General features: G+C 43.5%; 1 protein-coding gene across 1 annotated transcript; it reads right to left on the reverse strand.

Moving 5' to 3' along the window:
- Window positions 1-7,616: 7,616 nt before the first annotated feature.
- LOC119773484 (extensin-like) lies at window positions 7,617-9,407 on the reverse strand. Its single transcript, XM_038270454.1, has one exon. It carries the CDS (start codon window positions 9,405-9,407, stop codon window positions 7,617-7,619), a length of 1,791 nt encoding a protein of 596 aa, XP_038126382.1.
- Between the last annotated feature and the right edge of the window lie 12,071 nt (window positions 9,408-21,478).

Raw genomic sequence — 21,478 nt, forward strand, 5'->3', positions numbered from 1 at the left:
TATTCAAGTCTTTCTAAAATAATATTATGATCAACTGTATCAAATGCAGCACTGAGATCCAACAGTACGAGCACAGATACAAGTCCATTATCTGAGGCCATGAGAATATCATTAGTGACTTTCACTAGAGCTGTTTCAGTGCTATGATGAGCTCTAAAGCCAGACTGAAACTCTTCAAAAAGTTCATTATGGTGTAAGTGATCGCACACTTGTTTGGCAACTACTTTCTCAAGAATTTTACACAAGAAAGGAAGATTGGATATAGGTCTATAATTGACCAAGTCATCTGGGTCAAGAGACGGTTTCTGAAGCAGAGGTTTAACTCCAGCAACCTTAAAAGCCTTTGGTACATATCCCTGTAACAGAGATAGATTAATCACATCTAAAATGGAGGAGGAGATCAAAGGGAATACCTCCTTAAATAAGGTCTGATGAAGGTGGTGGTCTGATGAGGGCGGTGGTCTGATGAGGGCGGTGGTCTGATGAAGGCGGTGGTCTGATGAGGGCGGTGGTCTAATGAGGGCGGTGGTCTGATGAAGGTGGTGGTCTGATGAGGGCGATGGTCTAATGAGGGCGGTGGTCTGATGAAGGTGGTGGTCTGATGAGGGCGGTGGTCTGATGAGGGCGGTGGTCTGATGAGGGCGGTGGTCTAATAAAGGTGGTGGTCTGATGAGGGCGGTGGTCTGATGAAGGTGGTGGTCTGATGAGGGCGGTGGTCTGATGAAGGTGGTCTGATGAGGGCGGTGGTCTGATGAAGGTGGTGGTCTGATGAGGGTGGTGGTCTGATGAGGGCGGTGGTCTGATGAGGGCGGTGGTCTAATAAAGGTGGTGGTCTGATGAGGGCGGTGGTCTGATGAAGGTGGTGGTCTGATTTAGGTGGTGGTCTGATTTAGGTGGTGGTCTGATGAGGGCGGTGGTCTGATGAAGGTGGTGGTCTGATGAGGGCGGTGGTCTAATGAGGGCGGTGGTCTGATGAAGGTGGTGGTCTGATGAGGGCGATGGTCTAATGAGGGCGGTGGTCTGATGAAGGTGGTGGTCTGATGAGGGCGGTGGTCTGATGAGGGCGGTGGTCTGATGAGGGCGGTGGTCTAATAAAGGTGGTGGTCTGATGAGGGCGGTGGTCTGATGAAGGTGGTGGTCTGATGAGGGCGGTGGTCTGATGAAGGTGATCTGATGAGGGCGGTGGTCTGATGAAGGTGGTGGTCTGATGAGGGTGGTGGTCTGATGAGGGCGGTGGTCTGATGAGGGCGGTGGTCTAATAAAGGTGGTGGTCTGATGAGGGCGGTGGTCTGATGAAGGTGGTGGTCTGATTCAGGGACCTGTTCACTTCCTGTTTGGATTAACTGAGTGTGCAGCTGTTCAGAGGATCTCCATCTGAAGTTAAGTTATTTTCTCTGTGATATCTCTGTATCTAAGTAACTCTAACTGACTACTTTAAAACATAGCACCTTCTGCTGCACTTTTCTACTGAGCACTTGTCAGTTTCACACGGTTTTATTTCTGATAGCAAGAAGTAGCTAGCCTAGGCTAGCGCTAGCTTAGCATTGCTATGGCTTCTCTCTCTCCCTCCCTTGACTCTTTTCCAACTCTTCCTTCTTCCTCTCCTCTCTCCTGCTCTCTGTGTCAGATGTTCAGTTATTCCTCTGCCTCCTTTAGTGATAATGGGATGTGTAATAAGTGTAGTATTTTTGTAGCTTTGGAGGCGAGGGTGTCAGAGTTAGAATCCAGGCTTCAGGCTGTTGAACATCCAGGAGTTAAAGTAGGCCCCCCACGTAGCTGTCCTCCAAAAGTGCCTGAGCAGCCAGGCGATTGGGTAACTGTACGCAGAAAGCGTAGTCGTGGATCTCTGCCCACTGGTCACCACCAACCCGTTCACGTTTCTAACCGGTTTTCCCCACTCAGTGACACACCCACTGAGAAGCCCACTCTGGTGATTGGCAGCTCCATAGTCAGAAACGTGGCATTAGAGACACCAGGGACCATAGTCAAATGTTTGCCGGGGGCCAGAACGGGCGACATCAAATCCTACCTGAAACTACTGGCTAAGGATAAGGTTAAATACAGTAAGATTGTTATTCACGCTGGTGGTAATGACACCCGGTTACGCCGATCGGAGGTCACTAAAATTAGTGTTGCTTCGGTGTGTAAGTTTGCCAAAAAAATGTCGGACTCCGTAATTTTCTCTGGTCCCCTCCCTGATCTGACCAGTGATGACATGTTTAGCCGCATGTCGTCATTCAACCGCTGGTTGTCTAGGTGGTGCCCTGAAAACAACGTGGGCTACATTAATAATTGGCAATCCTTTTGGGGAAAGCCTGGTCTGATTCGGAGAGACGGCATCCATCCCACTTTGGATGGTGCAGCTCTTCTTTCTAGGAATCTGGCCACATTTATTAGTCCTCCAAAACCCTGACCACCCAGGGTGCAGACCAGGAAGCAGAGTTGTAGTTTAACACACATCTCTGCAGCTTCTCTACTGTTACCCACTCTTTACTCCATCCAGACAGTGTCTTGCCCACGACCAAAATCTAATAAATTAGCAAAGATTCCCAAAGGAGTAAATCATGATAATCTAATTAAAATCAAAATAACTCAAATTGGGGAAAAAGTTAAAACAATTAAATGCGGTCTGTTTAACATAAGATCGCTTTCCTCTAAAAGTCTACTAGTTAATGACTTGATTTGTGATAATCACATTGACTTGTTTTGCCTTACAGAAACCTGGCTGCAGCAAGAGGATTATGTGAGCATAAATGAGGCAACTCCTTCAAGCTATTTAAATTTTCACATCCCCAGAAGTTCTGGGCGAGGAGGAGGAGTAGCAACAATCTTCCAGTCTGACTTACTGATTACTCCCAAAACAGTTAATACCTACAACTCTTTTGAACATTTAACCCTTAATTTCCCTGATCCAAATTTCAAGGCAAGAAAACCTCTTCTTTTTGTAACTTTGTATCGTCCACCAGGTCCTTACTCTGAATTTTTAGATGAGTTTTCAGAGTTCCTTTCTGATTTGGTATTAAATACTGACAGGGTCATCATAGTGGGAGATTTTAACATCCATGCTGACATTGAAGGCGATAGCTTAAGAGCAGCCTTTAATGCTATCTTAGACACTATTGGCTTTGTTCAAAATGTGAATAGTCCCACGCATTCTCATCTTCATACTTTGGATCTTGTGCTGACATACGGCATAGAATGTGAAGAAATAACAGTATTTCCTCACAACCCTGTCCTCTCTGACCACTTTCTAATAACCTTCAGGATTACTTTAACAGAGTTCTCCTCCCCCAAAAGAAGGTTCAATTTTAGTAGATCTTTATCAGATAGTGCAGTTATAAATTTTAAAGAATCTGCTTCACTTTCTCTCTCCTCTGTGTCACTGAGCAGTGCTGCAGAGTGCAAAAGTTTAGCTTATTCCCCTTCACAGGTTGATGATTTTGTTTATGGGGTTTGTAGTTCTCGCGTATTGCCTTAGGGAAAAGCAAACTCCTTTTTGGGAAAAAGAAAACCCTTTTTTAAAAAAAAAAAGCTTGTCCTGGTTTTAAAGCGAGTGCGTACTTTGAAAGCAAAAAGCTAGGAAACGGAGAGAAAAATTTTGCCTTTCCCCAGGCCCGCGAGAGTCCTTCCTGTCTGGGGAAAAAAGGTTTATGCTGTTAAGGAGGACCCTTTGTAAAGCAAGGCGCATACTTTTCCCCATTTTAATTAAGGGGGAGAAAAATTTAAAGAAAATTAAAAAAAACCCCCCTAGAAAAAAAATTTCAATTTTTTTAATAAACCCCCCCCCCTTTTCCCCCCCCAAACCCCCCAAACCCCCCCCATAGCTTGTTGAAAACCCTCCATTCCCCCTGCTTTAGCAGCAATGGCTTTATGGGGTTCTTTAAAAAAAAAGGGTTGATTTATTAAAAATAAGATCATAAGCAAATCCCCTTCCTTTTCCGCGAATTTTTTACCCGGAAAGGGAGTCCGGAATCTGAATGGGTTTGCTGCCTTTGAATCCCGTTTGGAAAATCTTTGTTTACAAAAGTAAGGGAAAATTATTGTTTTCATCTAAAAACCCTTTAACTTGGTATGTTTTGATCCCGTTCCCAACCAGGTTATTTAAGGAGGTATTCCTTTGATCCCCCTCCCCCATTTTTAAAGTGTTTAAATTTTTATCTCTGTTACAGGGAATTTTTGTACCCAAAGAAGTTGCCTTTTTAATTAAAAACCTTTGTTGTTAAAAAACCGGGCTCTTTACCCCGGGTACTTTGGGGGCAAATTATAGACCTATTTCCAATTTTTCCTTTTTTATCCAAAATTCTTTGGAAAGTAGTTTTCCCCAAAAAGTTTTGGCATCTTTTCCTTTTTACCCCTAATGAAATTTTTTGAAAAAAGGGCTTCCCCCCCCTCTGGCTTTAGAGCTCTTCCCTAAAACCCCCTGAAAAAAACTCCCCCCCCCTGAAAGGTTCCCTAAATTGATTTTTTCTATTGGGGCCCCAGGGGAATAATGGAATTTTTAAACTGGGGCTTTTGGTCCTGTTTTGGGGAAACTTTAGTGAGCTCATTTGATTTCAGTTTTACCCTTTAAAATTTTTTTAGAAAGACTTTAATATTTTTTTTGGAAAATTTTTGGAAAAAGCATAGACTGGTTTAAATCTTAATCTATTGATCGAATTTTAGTTTGTTCATGTTAATGGGTAGATCTTCAACACCGCTTTAAAAAGGGTTTCCTGGGGGAAATACCACAGGGGATCGTGCTTGGACCCAAAGTCCTTTACTTTATACATGCTCCCAAATTGGTTTGAAAAATTTTTAGACGCATGGGATTAATTTCCACTGTTTTTGCTTTTATGATACCCCGCTTATTCTGTTATAAAACCAGATGGAAACTAAAAACCCAAATTTCATAGATTACCCGGCATGTCTTTAAGCCATTTAAAAACCCCGGATTTACTTTAACTTTCTGCTTCCCGGGAAAGCAGACAAAACCAAAAAAAGATTTTAGTCTTTGGGCCGAGTTCTGAAAAAGAAATGTTTAAGCCAGTCACCTTTTTAAAATTTTGGAAAGGGGTTAAAACTGATTTCAAAATAATTTAAAATAAAAAAAATTTTGGGTTGTTTTTTGATTCAAAGGGCCTGGGATTTAGGTCCCCTATCAAGGAGGTTTTTAGAAATTTTCCTTTCTTTCCCTCTGAGGGGAAAATTGCAAAAAAATTTTAGAAATATCCCGTTCCCGGGGTGATGCTGAGAAAAGTAGGGTTTCCCGGCCCTTTGTTTTCTTCAAAGGCTTGGGGCTATTGTAATTTTTTAATATAGGAAGTCCCACAAACTGTAGTTAAAAGCCCCTTCAGCTGATCCCAAAAAAGCTGCAAACCTTGAGTTCTAATGAAAAATTAAAAAAAAGAGATCAAAATCTTGGGCCCTTTTTTTGGGTTTTCTTCTTTTGGGTTTATTTTTTAAATCCAAAAATAAGAATTTTAAAAAACCTCCTTCTACAATTTTTAAAGCCCTTAATTAATGGAAAGGGGCTCCTGTTTCTTTTTCCCGAGATACGGTTTTTTTTAAATTTTTTTTACCTAAAAGCGACCCCGGGTCTCAAAACTGCAGGGTTTACAGTGGTTCCTAGAAATTTTTTAAAAAAATTTGAATGGGAGGGGAGAAACTTTTTGTTATCAGGCTTCCTTTTCCTTTTGGGAAACTCCCAACTACCCAGTTTTAGCCGTTTAAAGGGAGAAAACCCCCTTTTACTTTTAAGGGCTAAAGGGTTAAAAAATTTCATTTTTTGATTTAAAACTTATGAATTTGAGTGGGCCCCCAGGTTATCCTGAGGGTAAACTCTTTTAGTTATGCTGCTATAAAGGCCCCTTTGACTTTTTGGGGGGCGTTAAAGGGGGGCCCCCCCAAATTTTATTATTCTTTCTTTTTAAATTCCTTTTCCTCGTTTCCCCTTTTTGGCAGAAATCTGTTGTTTCCCAAACTTTAAAACCCCTTTGCCCCTCTGGCCCTTTTCCTCAGGTAGCTTTGCCTCGTTGTTTTGTTTGGCCCGGGGACGTCATCTGGAAAAAAAAAAATTTGGGTGTGCTGCCCCTTTTTAAAACCCTTTTTTATAGAAGTTGGAGATTTGGCCCCCGTTTTTTCCCGGGGTCCTTGTTTTCTTTTGACCGTGAATTTAAATGGTGTGCTTTCTTCGTCCCCTGGAAAGGGGCCCGCCCTTTGGGGCTCGTCTGCCCTGGTGTGTGTTTCCCGGAAAGGGGGGCCCCCTTTTACAGTTTCTTTTTGTTTTTTCTCTGGGTTCTGTCTCCTTGAACCCCAGTCGGCCTTCCGGGAGAATTTGGCCCCCTCACACTGAGCCCGGTTTGCTGGGGGGGTTTTTTTTCCCGTTAAAAGGGGGGGTTTTTTTTCCCCTCCTTTCGCTTCAAGGCCCTGGCTTTGTGTGGGGGATTGTTTTTTGAGGGCAAAAGAGTCAATGCCCAAAAAAACCTTTGGGTTTTTTTTTAGATAGAAAACTTTGTTCAATTTGAAACTGGTTGAACTGTAAAGTTTCCCCTTTTAGATGAATGTGTTGTGAAAATTTTTTTGGGGGGCTTTTTAAATAAACTTTAAATTTAAATTTTAATTGAAATTGGGGTTTTAGGGGCCGGGGGGGTTTTGATTTAAGGGTTTTTGGTTCCCGATGTGGGCGGGTGGTTTTTGATGGGCGGTGAAAGGGTTTTTTTGAGGGGGGGCGGTTTGGGGGATAGAAGGTGGGGGCGGGGGAAGGGGGCCGGGTGGGGTTGGGGGAAAAGAAAGGGGGGTGGTCTGGGTGAGGGCCGGGGGGGTTTGATGAGGGCCGGTGGCTGATAAGGTGGGTGGTCTATTAAAAAAGGGGGTGGTTGATGAGGGCGGTGGTTTTAATTTAAAGGTGGTGGTCTGATGGGGCGGGGGTCTGATGGGGGGCGGTGGTTTTTTTGATGAAGGTTTTTTGGTCTGATGAGGGCGGTTTTTTTTAATGAAGGTGGTGGTCTGATGAAGGTGGTGGTCTGATGGGGGCCGGTGGGTCTTTATGAGGGCGAGGGGGGTTCCCCCGAAAGAAGGGGGGTGGTTCTTTTTTGGGGCCGGGGGTCCTTAAAGAAAGGTGGTGGTTTTTGTTGGGTGGTTTGGGCTGTTTAGGGCGGTGGTTGAAAGTGGGCGGTGGTTTTTGATGGGGGTGGTGGGTCTGGATGAGGGCGGTTTTGGGCTGAGAAAGGTGGTGGTTGATGAAGGGGGTGGTTTTGAGGGAAAGGGTTTTGGTTTGGGCCCGATGAAGGTTTTGGTTGGGCTGATGAAAGGGGGGGTTTTTGGTTTGATGAAGTCGGTGGTTGATGGGGGAGGTGGGCTGATGAGGGGAGGTGGTTGATGGGGCGGTTGGGGTTTATGAGGGGGTGGTCTGTGAAGGGGGGTGGTCTGATGAAGGTGGGGGGGTCTGGGTGAAAGGGGGGTTTGGTTTTTGTGAAGGTGGTGGTCTGATGAGGGCCGGTGGTCTGATGAAAGGTGGTGGTTTTGATGAAGGGGCGGGGGGTCTGATGAAGGTTTGGGGGTCTGATGAAGGTGGGGTCTGATGAGGTTGGGGGGGTTGAGAAGGCGGGGGGGGGCTGAATTTAAAGGGGGTGGTCCGTTTAGGGGGGTGGTCTGATGAGGGCGGTGGTCTGATGAAGGTGGTGGGCTGATGAGGGTGGTGGGGCTGATGACGGTGGTGGTTGATGAGGCCGGGGGTTGATGAAGGGGTTTGGGGGGATGAAGGTGGTGGTTCCCCCGTTGGGAAAGGTGGTGGTCCCCCGATGAAGGTTTGGGGGTCTGTGAAAAGGTGGTGGTTTTGATGAAAGGGGGTGGTTCTGATGGGAAAGGGGGGCGGGGGGGTCTGATGAAGGGGGTTTTTTGATTTGAGGGCGGTGGGTTCCCGATAGGGGCGGTGGTTGTTTAAAAGGGGGTGGGGCTGATGAGGGAGGTGGTCTGATGAGGGCGGCGGTCTGATGAAGGTGGTGGTCTGATGACGGTGGTGGTCTGATGAGGGAGGTGGTCTGATGAGGGCGGTGGTCTGATGAAGGTGGTGGTCTGATGAGGGAGGTGGTCTGATGAGGGCGGCGGTCTGATGAAGGTGGTGGTCTGATGACGGTGGTGGTCTGATGAGGGAGGTGGTCTGATGAAGGCGGCGGTCTGATGAGGGAGGTGGTCTGATGAGGGCGGCGGTCTGATGAAGGCGGTGGTCCGATGAAGGCGGTGGTCTGATGAAGGCGGTGTTCGGATGAAGGCGGTGGTCTGATGAGGGTGGTGGTCTGATGAGGGAGGTGGTCTGATGAGGGCGGCGGTCTGATGAAGGCGGTGGTCTGATGAGGGTGGTGGTCTGATGAGGGAGGTGGTCTGATGAAGGTGGTGGTCTGATGAGGGAGGTGGTCTGATGAGGGCGGCGGTCTGATGAAGGCGGTGGTCTGATGAGGGTGGTGGTCTGATGAGGGAGGTGGTCTGATGAAGGCGGTGGTCTGATGAGGGAGGTGGTCTGATGAGGGCGGCGGTCTGATGAAGGCGGTGGTCCGATGAAGGTGGTGGTCTGATGAGGGAGGTGGTCTGATGAAGGCGGTGGTCGGATGAAGGCGGTGGTCTGATGAGGGTGGTGGTCTGATGAGGGAGGTGGTCTGATGAGGGCGGTGGTCTGATGAAGGTGGTGGTCTGATGAAGGCGGTGGTCTGATGAAGGTGGTGGTCTGATGAAGGTGGTGGTCTGATGAGGGTGGTGGTCTGATGAGGGTGGTGGTCTGATGAGGGTGGTGGTCTGATGAGGGTGGTGGTCTGATGAAGGTGGTGGTCTGATGAGGGAGGTGGTCTGATGAAGGTGGTGGTCTGATGAGGGTGGTGGTCTGATGAGGGTGGTGGTCTGATGAGGGTGGTGGTCTGATGAAGGTGGTGGTCTGATGAGGGAGGTGGTCTGATGAGGGTGGTGGTCTGATGAGGGAGGTGGTCTGATGAAGGTGGTGGTCTGATGAGGGCGGTGGTCTGATGAGGGAGGTGGTCTGATGAAGGTGGTGGTCTGATGAGGGAGGTGGTCTGATGAGGGTGGTGGTCTGATGAGGGAGGTGGTCTGATGAAGGTGGTGGTCTGATGAGGGTGGTGGTCTGATGAGGGAGGTGGTCTGATGAAGGCGGTGGTCTGATGAGGGAGGTGGTCTGATGAGGGCGGCGGTCTTGAAGGCGGTGGTCCGATGAAGGCGGTGGTCTGATGAAGGCGGTGGTCTGATGAAGGCGGTGGTCTGATGAGGGTGGTGGTCTGAGGGAGGTGGTCTGATGAAGGTGGTGGTCTGATGAGGGCGGTGGTTTGATCAAGGTGGTGGTCTGATGAGGGCGGTGGTTTGATGAAGGTGGTGGTCTGATGAGGGTGGTGGTCTGATGAGTAAAATCTAGAATGGAAAAGGTTCATTATCTTTTACTTCTTATTTAACCGTTCTGATTCTGTGCGGTGGCTGTAGGGCTGTTTCAGGGTGAGAGGGGAGAAAACTCAACAGACACACATCTTCCTCTTGGATCCCCTCCTCTTCATCGAGTCGCTGCCTGGATCAAACCTGGCTGTAAATTGGTCCTTCCATTTAGTAGCATATCACATTACATAAGGTGAAATGCTTAAATTGTTAATTGACAGCCTTTCAGTATGTAAATTTCTAACAGCAGAAAACTTTTCCTTAAAAAGGGAAGAAGCAATTAGAGAAGGATGAAGAGCTTGGTGGGCCGAGTCGGGCCGGGCCTCTAAAAACACGCAGACCCCGTCATCAGAGAGCCAGCTGTTAGACCGCCTCCAGTTGATCTGAAGTCTTTAAAGAGTTGTCGCAGCCGCGCTCCGTCTTGTGTGTATCTGAGCGGAATGAGGATTGAAAAGTGATGGAGAGTGACAGCCGACAGATTGCCTGCGCTCACAGCTCACCCTCAGGTGAGACTGGAGAAGACAGATCACCTCCACTGATGTTTATGGTGGAGGAGGCGGAGAGCACAGCTGTGTGGGTGTGGGTGTGTGTGTCATGTGAAGCCCTGCAGCTCAGGATCTGCTGTCACTTAGCAGCTGAAACTTCTCAGCGACAGACTGACAGATTTTCACAAACTAATTCAACTCGGAGGAAGATGACACAAGATGCCCAGGATTTTTTTACGTCCTGAAGTGAAAACATATCTATAGCCTGGGTGTTATGATGATGATAATGGTGATAAGAAGAAACAAGTCTTTGAGACCATGAATGTGTGTGAGATATAAGAATTCAATTCAATTCAGTTTATTTATATAGCGCCAAATTCACAACACATGTCATCTCAAGGCACTTTACAGTTCAACCAGATCATACAGTCAAATTGATACAAAGTTTTCTATCTAAGGAAAACCAGTTGATTGCATCGACTCATTGACTCAAATACAATCCCTCACACTAAGCATGCTTGTAGCGACAGTGGAGAGGAAAAATTCCCTTTTAACAGGAAGAAACCTCCAGCAGAACCAGGCTCAGTGTGAGCGGCCATCTGCTGAGGCCGACTGGGGTTCAAGGAGACAGAAGCAGAGATACAAAAAGCAGCTGTAAAAGGCGGCCCCGTCCAGGAAACACGCAGCCAGGCAGACGAGCTCCAAGGCAGCTCCCATGCCAGAGGACGAAGAGAGCACATCCACTCAGTCACGGTCAGAGAAACAGGACCACACTGGAAAACAGGCCGATCTCCAACATCTATAAACAAGGGTGTTGATAGAAGCAGCACAGCTGATGTTTCTTTCCAGGATGACGTCACAGCCAAACAGGAACAGACAAGGCAAAGCTACTCTGAGGAAAAGCAGAGAGAGCAGGAGGTTAGAGATTGAACTAACAGATTCTGCAGAATAGGAGAACAGAGAGAGAATGAAGCAGAATGATGAAATGGGGGTCCCTATGTCCTCCAAAAGTCTAAGCCTATAGCAGCATAACTATAGAGATAGCTCAGGATAACCTGAGCCACCCTAACTATAAGCTTTATCAAAAAGGAAAGTTTTAAGCCTAGCCTTAAAAGTAGACAGGGTGTCTGCCTCACGGACTAAAACTGGTAGTTGGTTCCACAGGAGAGGAGCCTGATAACTAAAAGATCTGCCTCCCATTCTACTTTTAGAAATTCTAGGAACCATTAGTAAACCTGCAGATTGAGAGCGAAGTGCTCTGTTAGGAACATAAGGAACAATCAGATCTCTGATATAAGATGGAGCTTGGCCATTTAAGGCTTTATATGTGAGAAGGAGGATTTTAAATTCTATTCTTGATTTAACAGGAAGCCAATGAAGAGAAGCCAGGATAGGAGAGATATGATCTCTCTTTTTCATTTTCATTAGAACTCTGGCTGCAGCATTTTGGATCAGCTGAAGGCTTTTAACTACAGTTTGTGGACTTCCTGATAGTAAAGAATTACAATAGTCCAGCCTTGAAGTAACAAATGCATGGACCAGTTTCTCAGCATCACCCCTGGACAGGATATTTCTAATTTTTGCAATGTTCCTCAGATGAAAGAAGGAAATTCTAGAAACCTCTTTGATGTGGGATTTAAATGACAGGTCCTGATCAAAAATAACACCAAGATTTTTTACTTTATTATCTGAAATCAGTTTAATCCCATCCAAATGAAGTGACTGGCTAATCAGTTTCTTTTTCAGAGACCCTGGTCCAAAGACTATAACTTCTGTTTTGTCTGCATTCAGGAGCAGAAAGTTAAGAGTCATCCAGGTTTTTATGTCTTCAAGACATGCCTGTAATCTATGTAATGGGTTAGCTTCATCTGGATTTATAGACAGATATAGCTGGGTATCATCGGCGTAACAGTGGAAATTAATCCCATGCTGTCTAATAATTCTACCAATTGGGAGCATGTATAAAGTAAAGAGAATTGGTCCTAGCACTGATCCCTGTGGTACTCCACAGGTAACCTTTGAGCGTGTTGAAGATCTATCATTAACATGAACAAACTGAATTCGATCAGATAGATAAGATTTAAACCAGTCTAGTGCTGTTCCTTTAATTCCAACAAAATATTCAAGTCTTTCTAAAAGAATATTATGGTCAACTGTATCAAATGCAGCACTAAGATCCAACAGGACGAGCACAGATACAAGTCCATTATCTGAGGCCATGAGAATATCATTAGTGACTTTCACCAGAGCTGTTTCAGTGCTATGATGAGCTCTAAAGCCAGACTGAAACTCTTCAGAAAGTTCATTATGGTGGAAGTGATCGCAAACTTGTTTGGCAACTACTTTCTCAAGAATTTTGGATAAGAAAGGAAGATTGGATATAGGTCTATAATTGACCAAGTCATCTGGGTCAAGAGACGGTTTCTTAAGCAGAGGTTTAATTACAGCAACCTTAAAAGCTTTAGGTACATATCCCTGTAACAGAGATAGATTAATCACATCTAAAATGGAGGAGGAGATCAAAGGGAATACCTCCTTAAATAACCTGGTTGGAACTGGATCTAACATACAAGTTGAAGGCTTAGATGAAGACAATAATTTTGCTAATTCAGAGAGTTCAACTGGATCAAAGCAGTCTAAACCCGGTTCAGATTCCATGACTACCTCAGGTACAATCGCGGATAGAGGAGTGCTTATGATCTTATTTTTAATAAGATCAATCTTATTTATAAAGAATCCCATAAAATCATTGCTGCTCAGAGCAGGTGGAATGGACGGTTCAACAGAGCTATGGCTCTGGGTGAGTTTGGCAACTGTATTAAAAAGAAATCTAGGATTATTCTTATTCTCCTCTATTAATGAGGAGAAGTATGCTGCTCTTGCTTTACAAAGGGTCCTCTTATACAGCAGTAAACCATTTTTCCAGACTAGGAAGGACTCTCGCAGGCCTGTGGAGCGATATTTTCTCTCCAGTTTTCTAGCATTTTGCTTCAAAGTACGCAGCTCTGCATTAAACCAAGCAGCAAGCTTTCTATTTTTAACGGTTTTCATTTTCAAAGGAGCTGCGTTGTCTAAGGCAATACGCAGAGAACTAGCAACCCCATCAACAAAATCATCAACCTGTGAAGGGGAATAAGCTATGCTTTTGCACTCTGCAGCACTGCTCAGTGACACAGAGGAGAGAGAAAGTGAAGCAGATTCTTTAAAATTTATAACTGCACTATCTGATAAAGATCTACTAAAATTGAACCTTCTTTTGGGGGAGGAGAACTCTGTTAAAGTAATCCTGAATGTTATTGGAAAGTGGTCAGAGAGGACAGGGTTGTGAGGAAATACTGTTATTTCTTCACATTCTATGCCGTATGTCAGCACAAGATCCAAAGTATGAAGATGAGAATGCGTGGGACTATTCACATTTTGAACAAAGCCAATAGTGTCTAAGATAGCATTAAAGGCTGCTCTTAAGCTATCGCCTTCAATGTCAGCATGGATGTTAAAATCTCCCACTATGATGACCCTGGCAGTATTTAATACCAAATCAGAAAGGAACTCTGAAAACTCATCTAAAAATTCAGAGTAAGGACCTGGTGGACGATACAAAGTTACAAAAAGAAGAGGTTTTCTTGCCTTGAAATTTGGATCAGGGAAATTAAGGGTTAAATGTTCAAAAGAGTTGTAGGTATTAATTGTTTTGGGAGTAATCAGTAAGTCAGACTGGAAGATTGTTGCTACTCCTCCTCCTCGCCCAGAACTTCTGGGGATGTGAAAATTTAAATAGCTTGAAGAAGAGAACTAGACAAGGTTAGATCATCTGGATGATCATATCATTCCAAAATAAGTTGAAAAATCAATCCACTGGACTTTGTTTCCAGGTTTAAGACGTTTCTCTTCCCATCCAGGAAGCTTTTTCAATTCAAAATGTCAGATTTAGCGTTGAGTTCCATGCTTTATACAGTTACCCAACAAAGCCTTGTTTTGGCTTAAAAACATTCAAATCAATCAGAAGAAATGGGGAGTTGTGTGGGTTCTTTGTTAGCCTGCAATACCAGATACTGGTCTATGTTTCTGAATGGGGTTCATTCGGGGGAATTGTTGGCCTGGATGCCCAGGTGAAATGTTTTTGTCCTATGTATGGGGGTTGAGTCTTTGTTGGGCCATGCATCTGTGGAGAGGTTGTTTGGTTTCTCCAATATAAAGATCAGAGCTTTCCTCACTGCATTGAACTGGAGACAACGCTCTAGGAGGTCCTTCAAGTTAGAAGGGAGTCTCTTTGTCAGTCAACCTGTCGTTTTCTAGATGTTACAGTATTGAAGCCCTGCTGTCATCATATGGAGGCAACAGTTTAAGCCAGAGATACCCAAAGTGGGCCCGCTGTCCTGCAGGTTTTAGAGGTTTCTCTGCTTTAGCACAGCTGATTCTGATGATTGCAGTTCAGCTAAAGCCTGTTAATCAGCTGTTGTGATTTTATGTTCTATTCAATTCCCAGCCCGCTGGAATTTCTGATACTTTAAGATGTTTATTACCCTCCCCTTGTAGGAGTGGTAAAATATCTTATTTAATTATATATTTATTCTGCTGTTATATAGTGTTTATGACACACAGTCCTACTAACTGTGTGTTAGAACAATAGATGAAAGAGTGATTCGAGCTCTAATCATGGTCAAACTGTTAATTCTGCACATGCATGGAATAAATTCAACACAACTTCTGTTCAAAATATAAAAGTTTATTAACAAAAATCATTCAGCTCCAAGTCAAACATATTTCAGTTTAACACTCTCAACTAAAACTAGTGAAACTAAACTAAACTAAACTAACTACTATGTACAAAGAGGAAGGGAAACATGGTTGTATTACGTATTACAGTTTAAGATGGATTCTTGTGTTTGAAACCAAAGTTTACCTGGAATAATTTGGGGATGTGATCGAATTAGCTTTTCATTAATTTAGAGAACTTGGAATGTTTTCAGACCAAATCACAATGCAAATCCATGAGGTGAATAAAACATTATTTGGCCAAATAATGTTTTATTGAATGATTTGCTTAATCAAGAACCAATAACCTTTAGTCAAATGATTCTTTACCCTCTTTGAAATAGCTAGCAGAGAATAGACATCAGGATTCCACTAAATGACTCTTGGTCATACTTGGTAATGGAAATGTAATGAGCATCTGAGGAACACATGAACACTAATGTTATATCAGTGTTTATAAACCCTTAGTGAAATAAAGCTTGTCCAAGCTTCAACAAGCTTTTTGGAGGACATAGGGACCCCCATTTCATCATTCTGCTTCATTCTCTCTCTGTTCTCCTATTCTGCAGAATCTGTTAGTTCAATCTCTAACCTTCTGCTCTCTCTGCTTTTCCTCAGAGTAGCTTTGCCTCGTCTGTTCCTGTTTGGCTGTGACGTCATCCTGGAAAAAAACATCAGCTGTGCTGCTTCTATCAACACCCTTGTTAATAGATGTTGGAGATCGGCCTGTTTTCCAGTGTGGTCCTGTTTCTCTGACCGTGACTGAGTGGATGTGCTCTCTTCGTCCTCTGGCATGGGAGCTGCCTTGGGGCTCGTCTGCCTGGCTGTGTGTTTCCTGGACAGGGCCGCCTTTTACAGCTGCTTTTTGTATCTCTGCTTCTGTCTCCTTGAACCCCAGTCGGCCTCAGCAGATGGCCGCTCACACTGAGCCTGGTTCTGCTGGAGGTTTCTTCCTGTTAAAAGGGAGTTTTTCCTCTCCACTGTCGCTACAAGCATGCTTAGTGTGGGGGATTGTATTTGAGTCAATGAGTCAATGCAATCAACTGGTTTTCCTTAGATAGAAAACTTTGTATCAATTTGACTGTATGATCTGGTTGAACTGTAAAGTGCCTTGAGATGACATGTGTTGTGAATTTGGCGCTATATAAATAAACTGAATTGAATTGAACAACAACTCAACACATATTCCTGTAGCATAGCGTAGCATGGCAGTCCACTCTTTAGCATCAATAATTAGCATCATCAAAAGACATGTTGTTTGTTCTGTCCCTAATTATGCAAGATCTGCAAAACTTTTTTCCATGTCCATTTGGAAAGCTTGAGTTTCATCCAGTTGCAGCTCAGCTGTCAGGACACTAAGGCAGGGGTTCTTTGTCTCAGTCAGGCATCTAGACAGGGTAGGCCTTCTCTCCAGTCTGGTTCTATAAGTTCTGAAACTCAAGAGAAATGTGTTGCAAAAGTTCTGTTTTGCAGCAGTTTGGTTCTGAAAGGTTCTGACTTATCCTTGATGGTTCTGGAGATCTGGTTCCCCTGGGGCCTGCATCTCCACTGTGGTGGAGATCCAGCCGAGGCGGACCCCAGCTCCCTGGGCAAGAGAGAGGAGGCAAGGAGAGCAGGAACCAAAGAGATCAGGAGTAAAAGAGACAGAAGAGCGAGAATCCTGTGTGCTCTGTGGTTTTGTCTTTCCTCACACAGAGGGGGGGTGGTGGTTGGTCACACCTCTGTGACTTGCCATGTGACTTGCCTGTGGAGGCCTTGGCTGAAACGGGGGTTGTTGCAGAGATTCCACAGCTGATTCCACATCATCATGTTAAGATGAAATGTGGACACTGGTTCCCAATGTCCAAAAAGTATGATCATGGCATATGGCGCAACACAGCTATCAATGTTAATCAGCTGTGCTGAAACAGTGAAACCTCTCCAATCTGCAGGACAGCGGCCCTTAAGGACTGACTTTGGGCATGCCTGGTTTAAGCAATCTTTCTAATCATCTAAGTTGTTCTATTTGTGCAGAGAAACGCTGTGGATAAGAAAGAGCACCTTCTGGCAGATCAGGGTGTGAGAGGTGCTTTTTGTATTTTTAGTTACTTCAATTAATATGTAGAAATGAAATGAAGAAAATGACAGAATAGCTTTTAAAAACAACAAAAATGAAAACTTTAATTTTCAGCATTTTACATAGAGTTAGTATTATTGCAAAAAAGTTGGAGAAATCAAAGCAAAACTTTGAGCTAAACGGAGAAAAAGACTAAATGTTTCCTTTAAAAACTGTGAGAACAAACGGGCACCTTGCAGCATAAACAGCACTTGTTTAATTAGAAGTCACACTTCAGAGACATTTAATATTAATAACTTTGCTCCATAAACCTGAGCTCCACACTTCTAACCAGCAAACACGCTCAATTATAGTTGGCTCACCCATGCAGGACCCTTACAGGTGAAATTACAGAGCTGCTGTATGGGACATGATTCAGATCAAAAACATTTCACAATCAAACCTTGCCGTTATTTAAATAAAAAGCCACAGAGAAAAAAAAATGTTTATGCAGAGTAGTTAAAGACATTTTGGGGCAGTCCTATTCTTCAACAACAAATAAAAGTGTGAACGCAGTGGCGATGAGCTGGAATCATAGACAGTGATAACTGCAAATTCACCAAAGCCTCCATTCAGAACGTATTAAAAATCATTCAGCTGAAAGTAAAACATATTACAAAAACATGATCTTGAGTGAATCAATTCAATTCAGTTTATTTCTAAAGCAACAATTGAAAACACGTCATCTCAAGGCACTTTCCAGTTCACCAGATCATCCAGTCAGATTGATTCAAAGTTTTCTATCTAAGGAAAACCAGTTGATCGCATCGACTCATTGACTCTTCAGCAATCCCTCACACTAAGCATGCTTGTAGCGACAGTGGAGAGGAAAAACTCCCTTTGAACAGGAAGAAACCTCCAGCAGAACCAGGCTCAGTGTGAGCGGCCATCTGCTGAGGCCGACTGGGGTTCAAGGAGACAGAAGCAGACATAGAAAAAGAAGTGTTGGATTCAGGAAATGTAGATTTGCAAATAAATAGAAATTGAGTCTGTACAGGAAAGAGGTTCAAAGAGCTTCTGCAGGAGCGGAAGGAAAAGCCCAACCCAACTTCAAGCTTTCCTTCTCCGAATCCTCTCCTGCAGCCGTCTTTTATTAACAGAGCATAGCACATGATTACAAAACAGTATTTGTTCTGACAGAACAATTGATCAGACAAGATGCTCCATCAGAATGACAAGGCAAGATGGTCTCCTGACTGAATCACAAGACACAGTACAGCAGGCAGGTTGGTCTTCTGACTGCACAAATGTTTCATAAGCTCACGTTAATTTTATAATCATCATTGATTAAACCTGACAAGAAGCATAGATACAAAATGCAACTGTCAACCAGCTCCAGGGCGGCTCCGTCTTGGAAACCAACCAATGATCAAAATCGAATAAGTTAGCAAAGATTCCAAAAAGAGTCAATCATGAGGATCTAATTAAAAATAAAATAACTCCAATTGGGGAAAAAGTTAAAACGATTAAATGTGGTCTGTTTAACATAAGATCGCTTTCCTCTAAAAGTCTGCTAGTTAATGACTTGATTAGTGATAATCACATTGACTTGTTTTGCCTTACAGAAACCTGGCTGCAGCAAGAGGATTATGTGAGCACAAATGAGGCAACTCTTTCTAGTTATTTAAATTTTTCACATCCCTGGGCAAGGAGGAGGAGTAGCAACAATCTTTCAGTCTGACTTAATGAATACTCCAAAGGCAGTTAATACCTAAAACTATTTTGAACATTTAACCCTTAATTTCCCTGATCCAAATTTCGAGGCAAGAAAACCTCTTCTTTTTGTAACTTTGTATCGTCCACCAGGTCCTTACTCTGAATTTTTAGATGAGTTTTCAGAGTTCCTTTCTGATTTGGTATTAAATACTGACAGGGTCATCATAGTGGGAGATTTTAACATCCATGCTGACATTGAAGGTGATAGCTTAAGAGCAGCCTTTAATGCTATCTTAGACACTACAATATTTCCTCACAACCCTGTCCTCTCTTACTTTAACAGAGTTTTCCTCCCCCAAAAGTAGGTTCAATTTTAGTAGATCTTTATCAGATAGTGCAGTTATACATTTTAAAGAATCTACTTCACTTTCTCTCTCCTCTGTGTTGCTGAGCAGTGCTGCAGAGTGCAAAAGCTTAGTTTATTCCTCTTCACAGGTTGATGATTTTGTTGATGGGGTTGCTAGTTCTCTGCGTACTGCCTTAGACAACACAGCTCCTTTGAAAACGAAAACTGTTAAAAAAAGAAAGCTTGCTACTAGGTTTAATGCAGAGCTGCGCACTTTGAAGCAAAATGCTAGGAAACTGGAGAGAAAATAATAGTTGCCAAACTCACCCAGAGCCACAGCTCTGTTAATCCATCCATTCCACCTGCTCTTAGCACTAATGATTTTATGCAATTCTTTATAAATAAGATTGATCTTATTTAAAATAAGATCATTAGCACTCCTCTATCCACGTTTGGTTTATCTCTGGAGGGTTGGGCAGCATCTGAGGTAGTCATGGAATCTGAACCGGGTTTAGACTGCTTTGATCCAGTTGAATGCCATCAACACCTTTGTTTATAGATGTTGGAGCTCAGCCTGTTTTTCCAGTGTCCTGTTTCTCCAACTGTGACTGCTCCGAGCCAGCTCCCATGTCAGAGGATGAAAGAGAGCACATCCCGTTAGTCCCGTTAGAGAAACAGGACTACACTGAAAAACAGGCCAAGCTCCTAAATTTGATAAACAAAGGATCGATGGCAGCAGCACAGCTGATATTTCTCTCCAGGATGGAGTCACAGCCAAACAGGAACAGACCAGATGAAGCTACTATGAGAAAAAGCAGAGAGAGCAGAACGTTAGAGATTGTCCTCCAGCAGTCTAAGCCTATAGCAGCCAATGGTGTCAAAAGTACACATTTGTTACTTAAGTAGAAGTATAGATACTGCAGTTTAAAAACACTCTGGTAAAAGTTGAAGTATCAACTGGACCTCTTTACTAAAGTAAAAGTGAAAAAGTATGTGCTACAAAAACTACTTAAAGTATAAAAGGATAAAGTAACTACTATATGCCACTATATGAATAGAAAGCTCAATTGTTTGACTATTTCTAAAAATTCTTTGAGATAGGGCCTAGGATGAGGGAGGTCTTGTTGGTCTCCATCTCCCGATACGCTCTCGCCTGTGTCCAACCTTTCAGAAATTTCAACATCTTTTTCTGAATCCCACATTGTAGCATGACATAGACAATTCACGTTAGCAGTTTGAAGAACACCTGCTTGCTTCTGATGATTTCCTTTAGCTAACCAATGAGTGTTTGCATTCTATGACTCATCCAATCACACTAGTTTTCACTGTGGATGGAGCCAATGATCTGCATTGGATCGCGCACATTAAGTGAAATAAATATTTATAGACATAAAACCGAAGCCAAGAGTAGCGAGTGATGTTTGTTTTAAAAATGTAAGGAATAGAAAGTAAAGATTCTTGCATGAAAATGTAATGAGTAGAACTCAGAAGTAGAAAGAAAAATAAGTAATGGAGTAAAGTATCGAAAAGTAAAAAGTGTACAGTAATGAAGTATTTGTACTTTGCTACTTGACACCCCTGATAGCAGCATAACTACAGAGATTGCTCAGGACTTTGATTTTATCTACAAACAAAGGTTTGTAAACTTTTTACACCTGAATCCAGAATACATATAGTCTCTGTAGATGGATGGAGCCTAACTTCTCTGGCATATTTTTATTGTCCAGTCTGGATTCTGACAGTGCCATATATATGTCCAAAGGATGCATGAACTTACACCCAATTACTTCTCCAGGACTGACCCTAAAAAGAAATGTCCATGTATTTGTTACTTCAAGGCTGGACTATTGTAATTCTTTACTATCCCGAAGAACACAAACTGTAGTTAAAAGCCTTCAGCTGATCCAAAATGCTGCAGCCAGAGTTCTGATGAAAAATAAAATGTATCAGGGGTGGCTGGCCAATAGAGAGCACCAGGGCGCCGCCCTACCAGCCTAATCACCTTGAGTTATACCCCATTTACACTACCCTTGAAAAACCGTGCCGAGACCGGTCCGAGCTCAGTAACTGAGATAACTTATCGTGTGTAAATGGAAAGCAAACTGAACTGAACCGAGCTAGACACAACCGGACCGAGCTAACTGCAAACCAGTTCCAGAGGTGGGCTCAGCTCAGTTTTTCCAAAGGCTAAGTTCTCTGATAACAAGAGCACATGAGCAGAACGCATCATCTCCGTCTGGCTGCACATCCCAATTCACTCTCCAATTCCAGTAGTTGGCGGTAATGCTCCTCCGGAAGTTGCTTGCCAACCAACACAAAACAGAAGAAGAAGAACAACTATAAACAACAATCGAAATCTTCCCCATGCAACATTTTGATTTGCTTGATTCCCTCCTTCTTCGTCTTCTTCTTCTTGTGTTTAATGGCAGTTGGGAAACAACTTTTGGTGCATTACTGCCACCAACTGCTTGATTTCCTGCTTCAATGGTGGCAGTAATACTGCAGATCGTCAGAACCAAGCTCGGCCTGGTTAACTGGTCCAAGCTCGGACCGGGCTCGGCATGGACAAGGGTAGTGTAAATGGGGTATAAGAGAATTATAAAATATAAATATTTTTTATAAAATATATTGATATATATATTTTAGATGTGCAAGATAAATATTCAATCTTTAATCTTTGGTAAAGCTTAATTTAATTTTTCGTCGTATTGGTGACGTATTCCGCCCTTGCACTGG

This window comes from Cyprinodon tularosa, unplaced genomic scaffold, assembly GCF_016077235.1.
Source record: "Cyprinodon tularosa strain WSP-4 unplaced genomic scaffold, ASM1607723v1 ctg760, whole genome shotgun sequence".
NCBI classification, from domain to species: domain Eukaryota; kingdom Metazoa; phylum Chordata; class Actinopteri; order Cyprinodontiformes; family Cyprinodontidae; genus Cyprinodon; species Cyprinodon tularosa.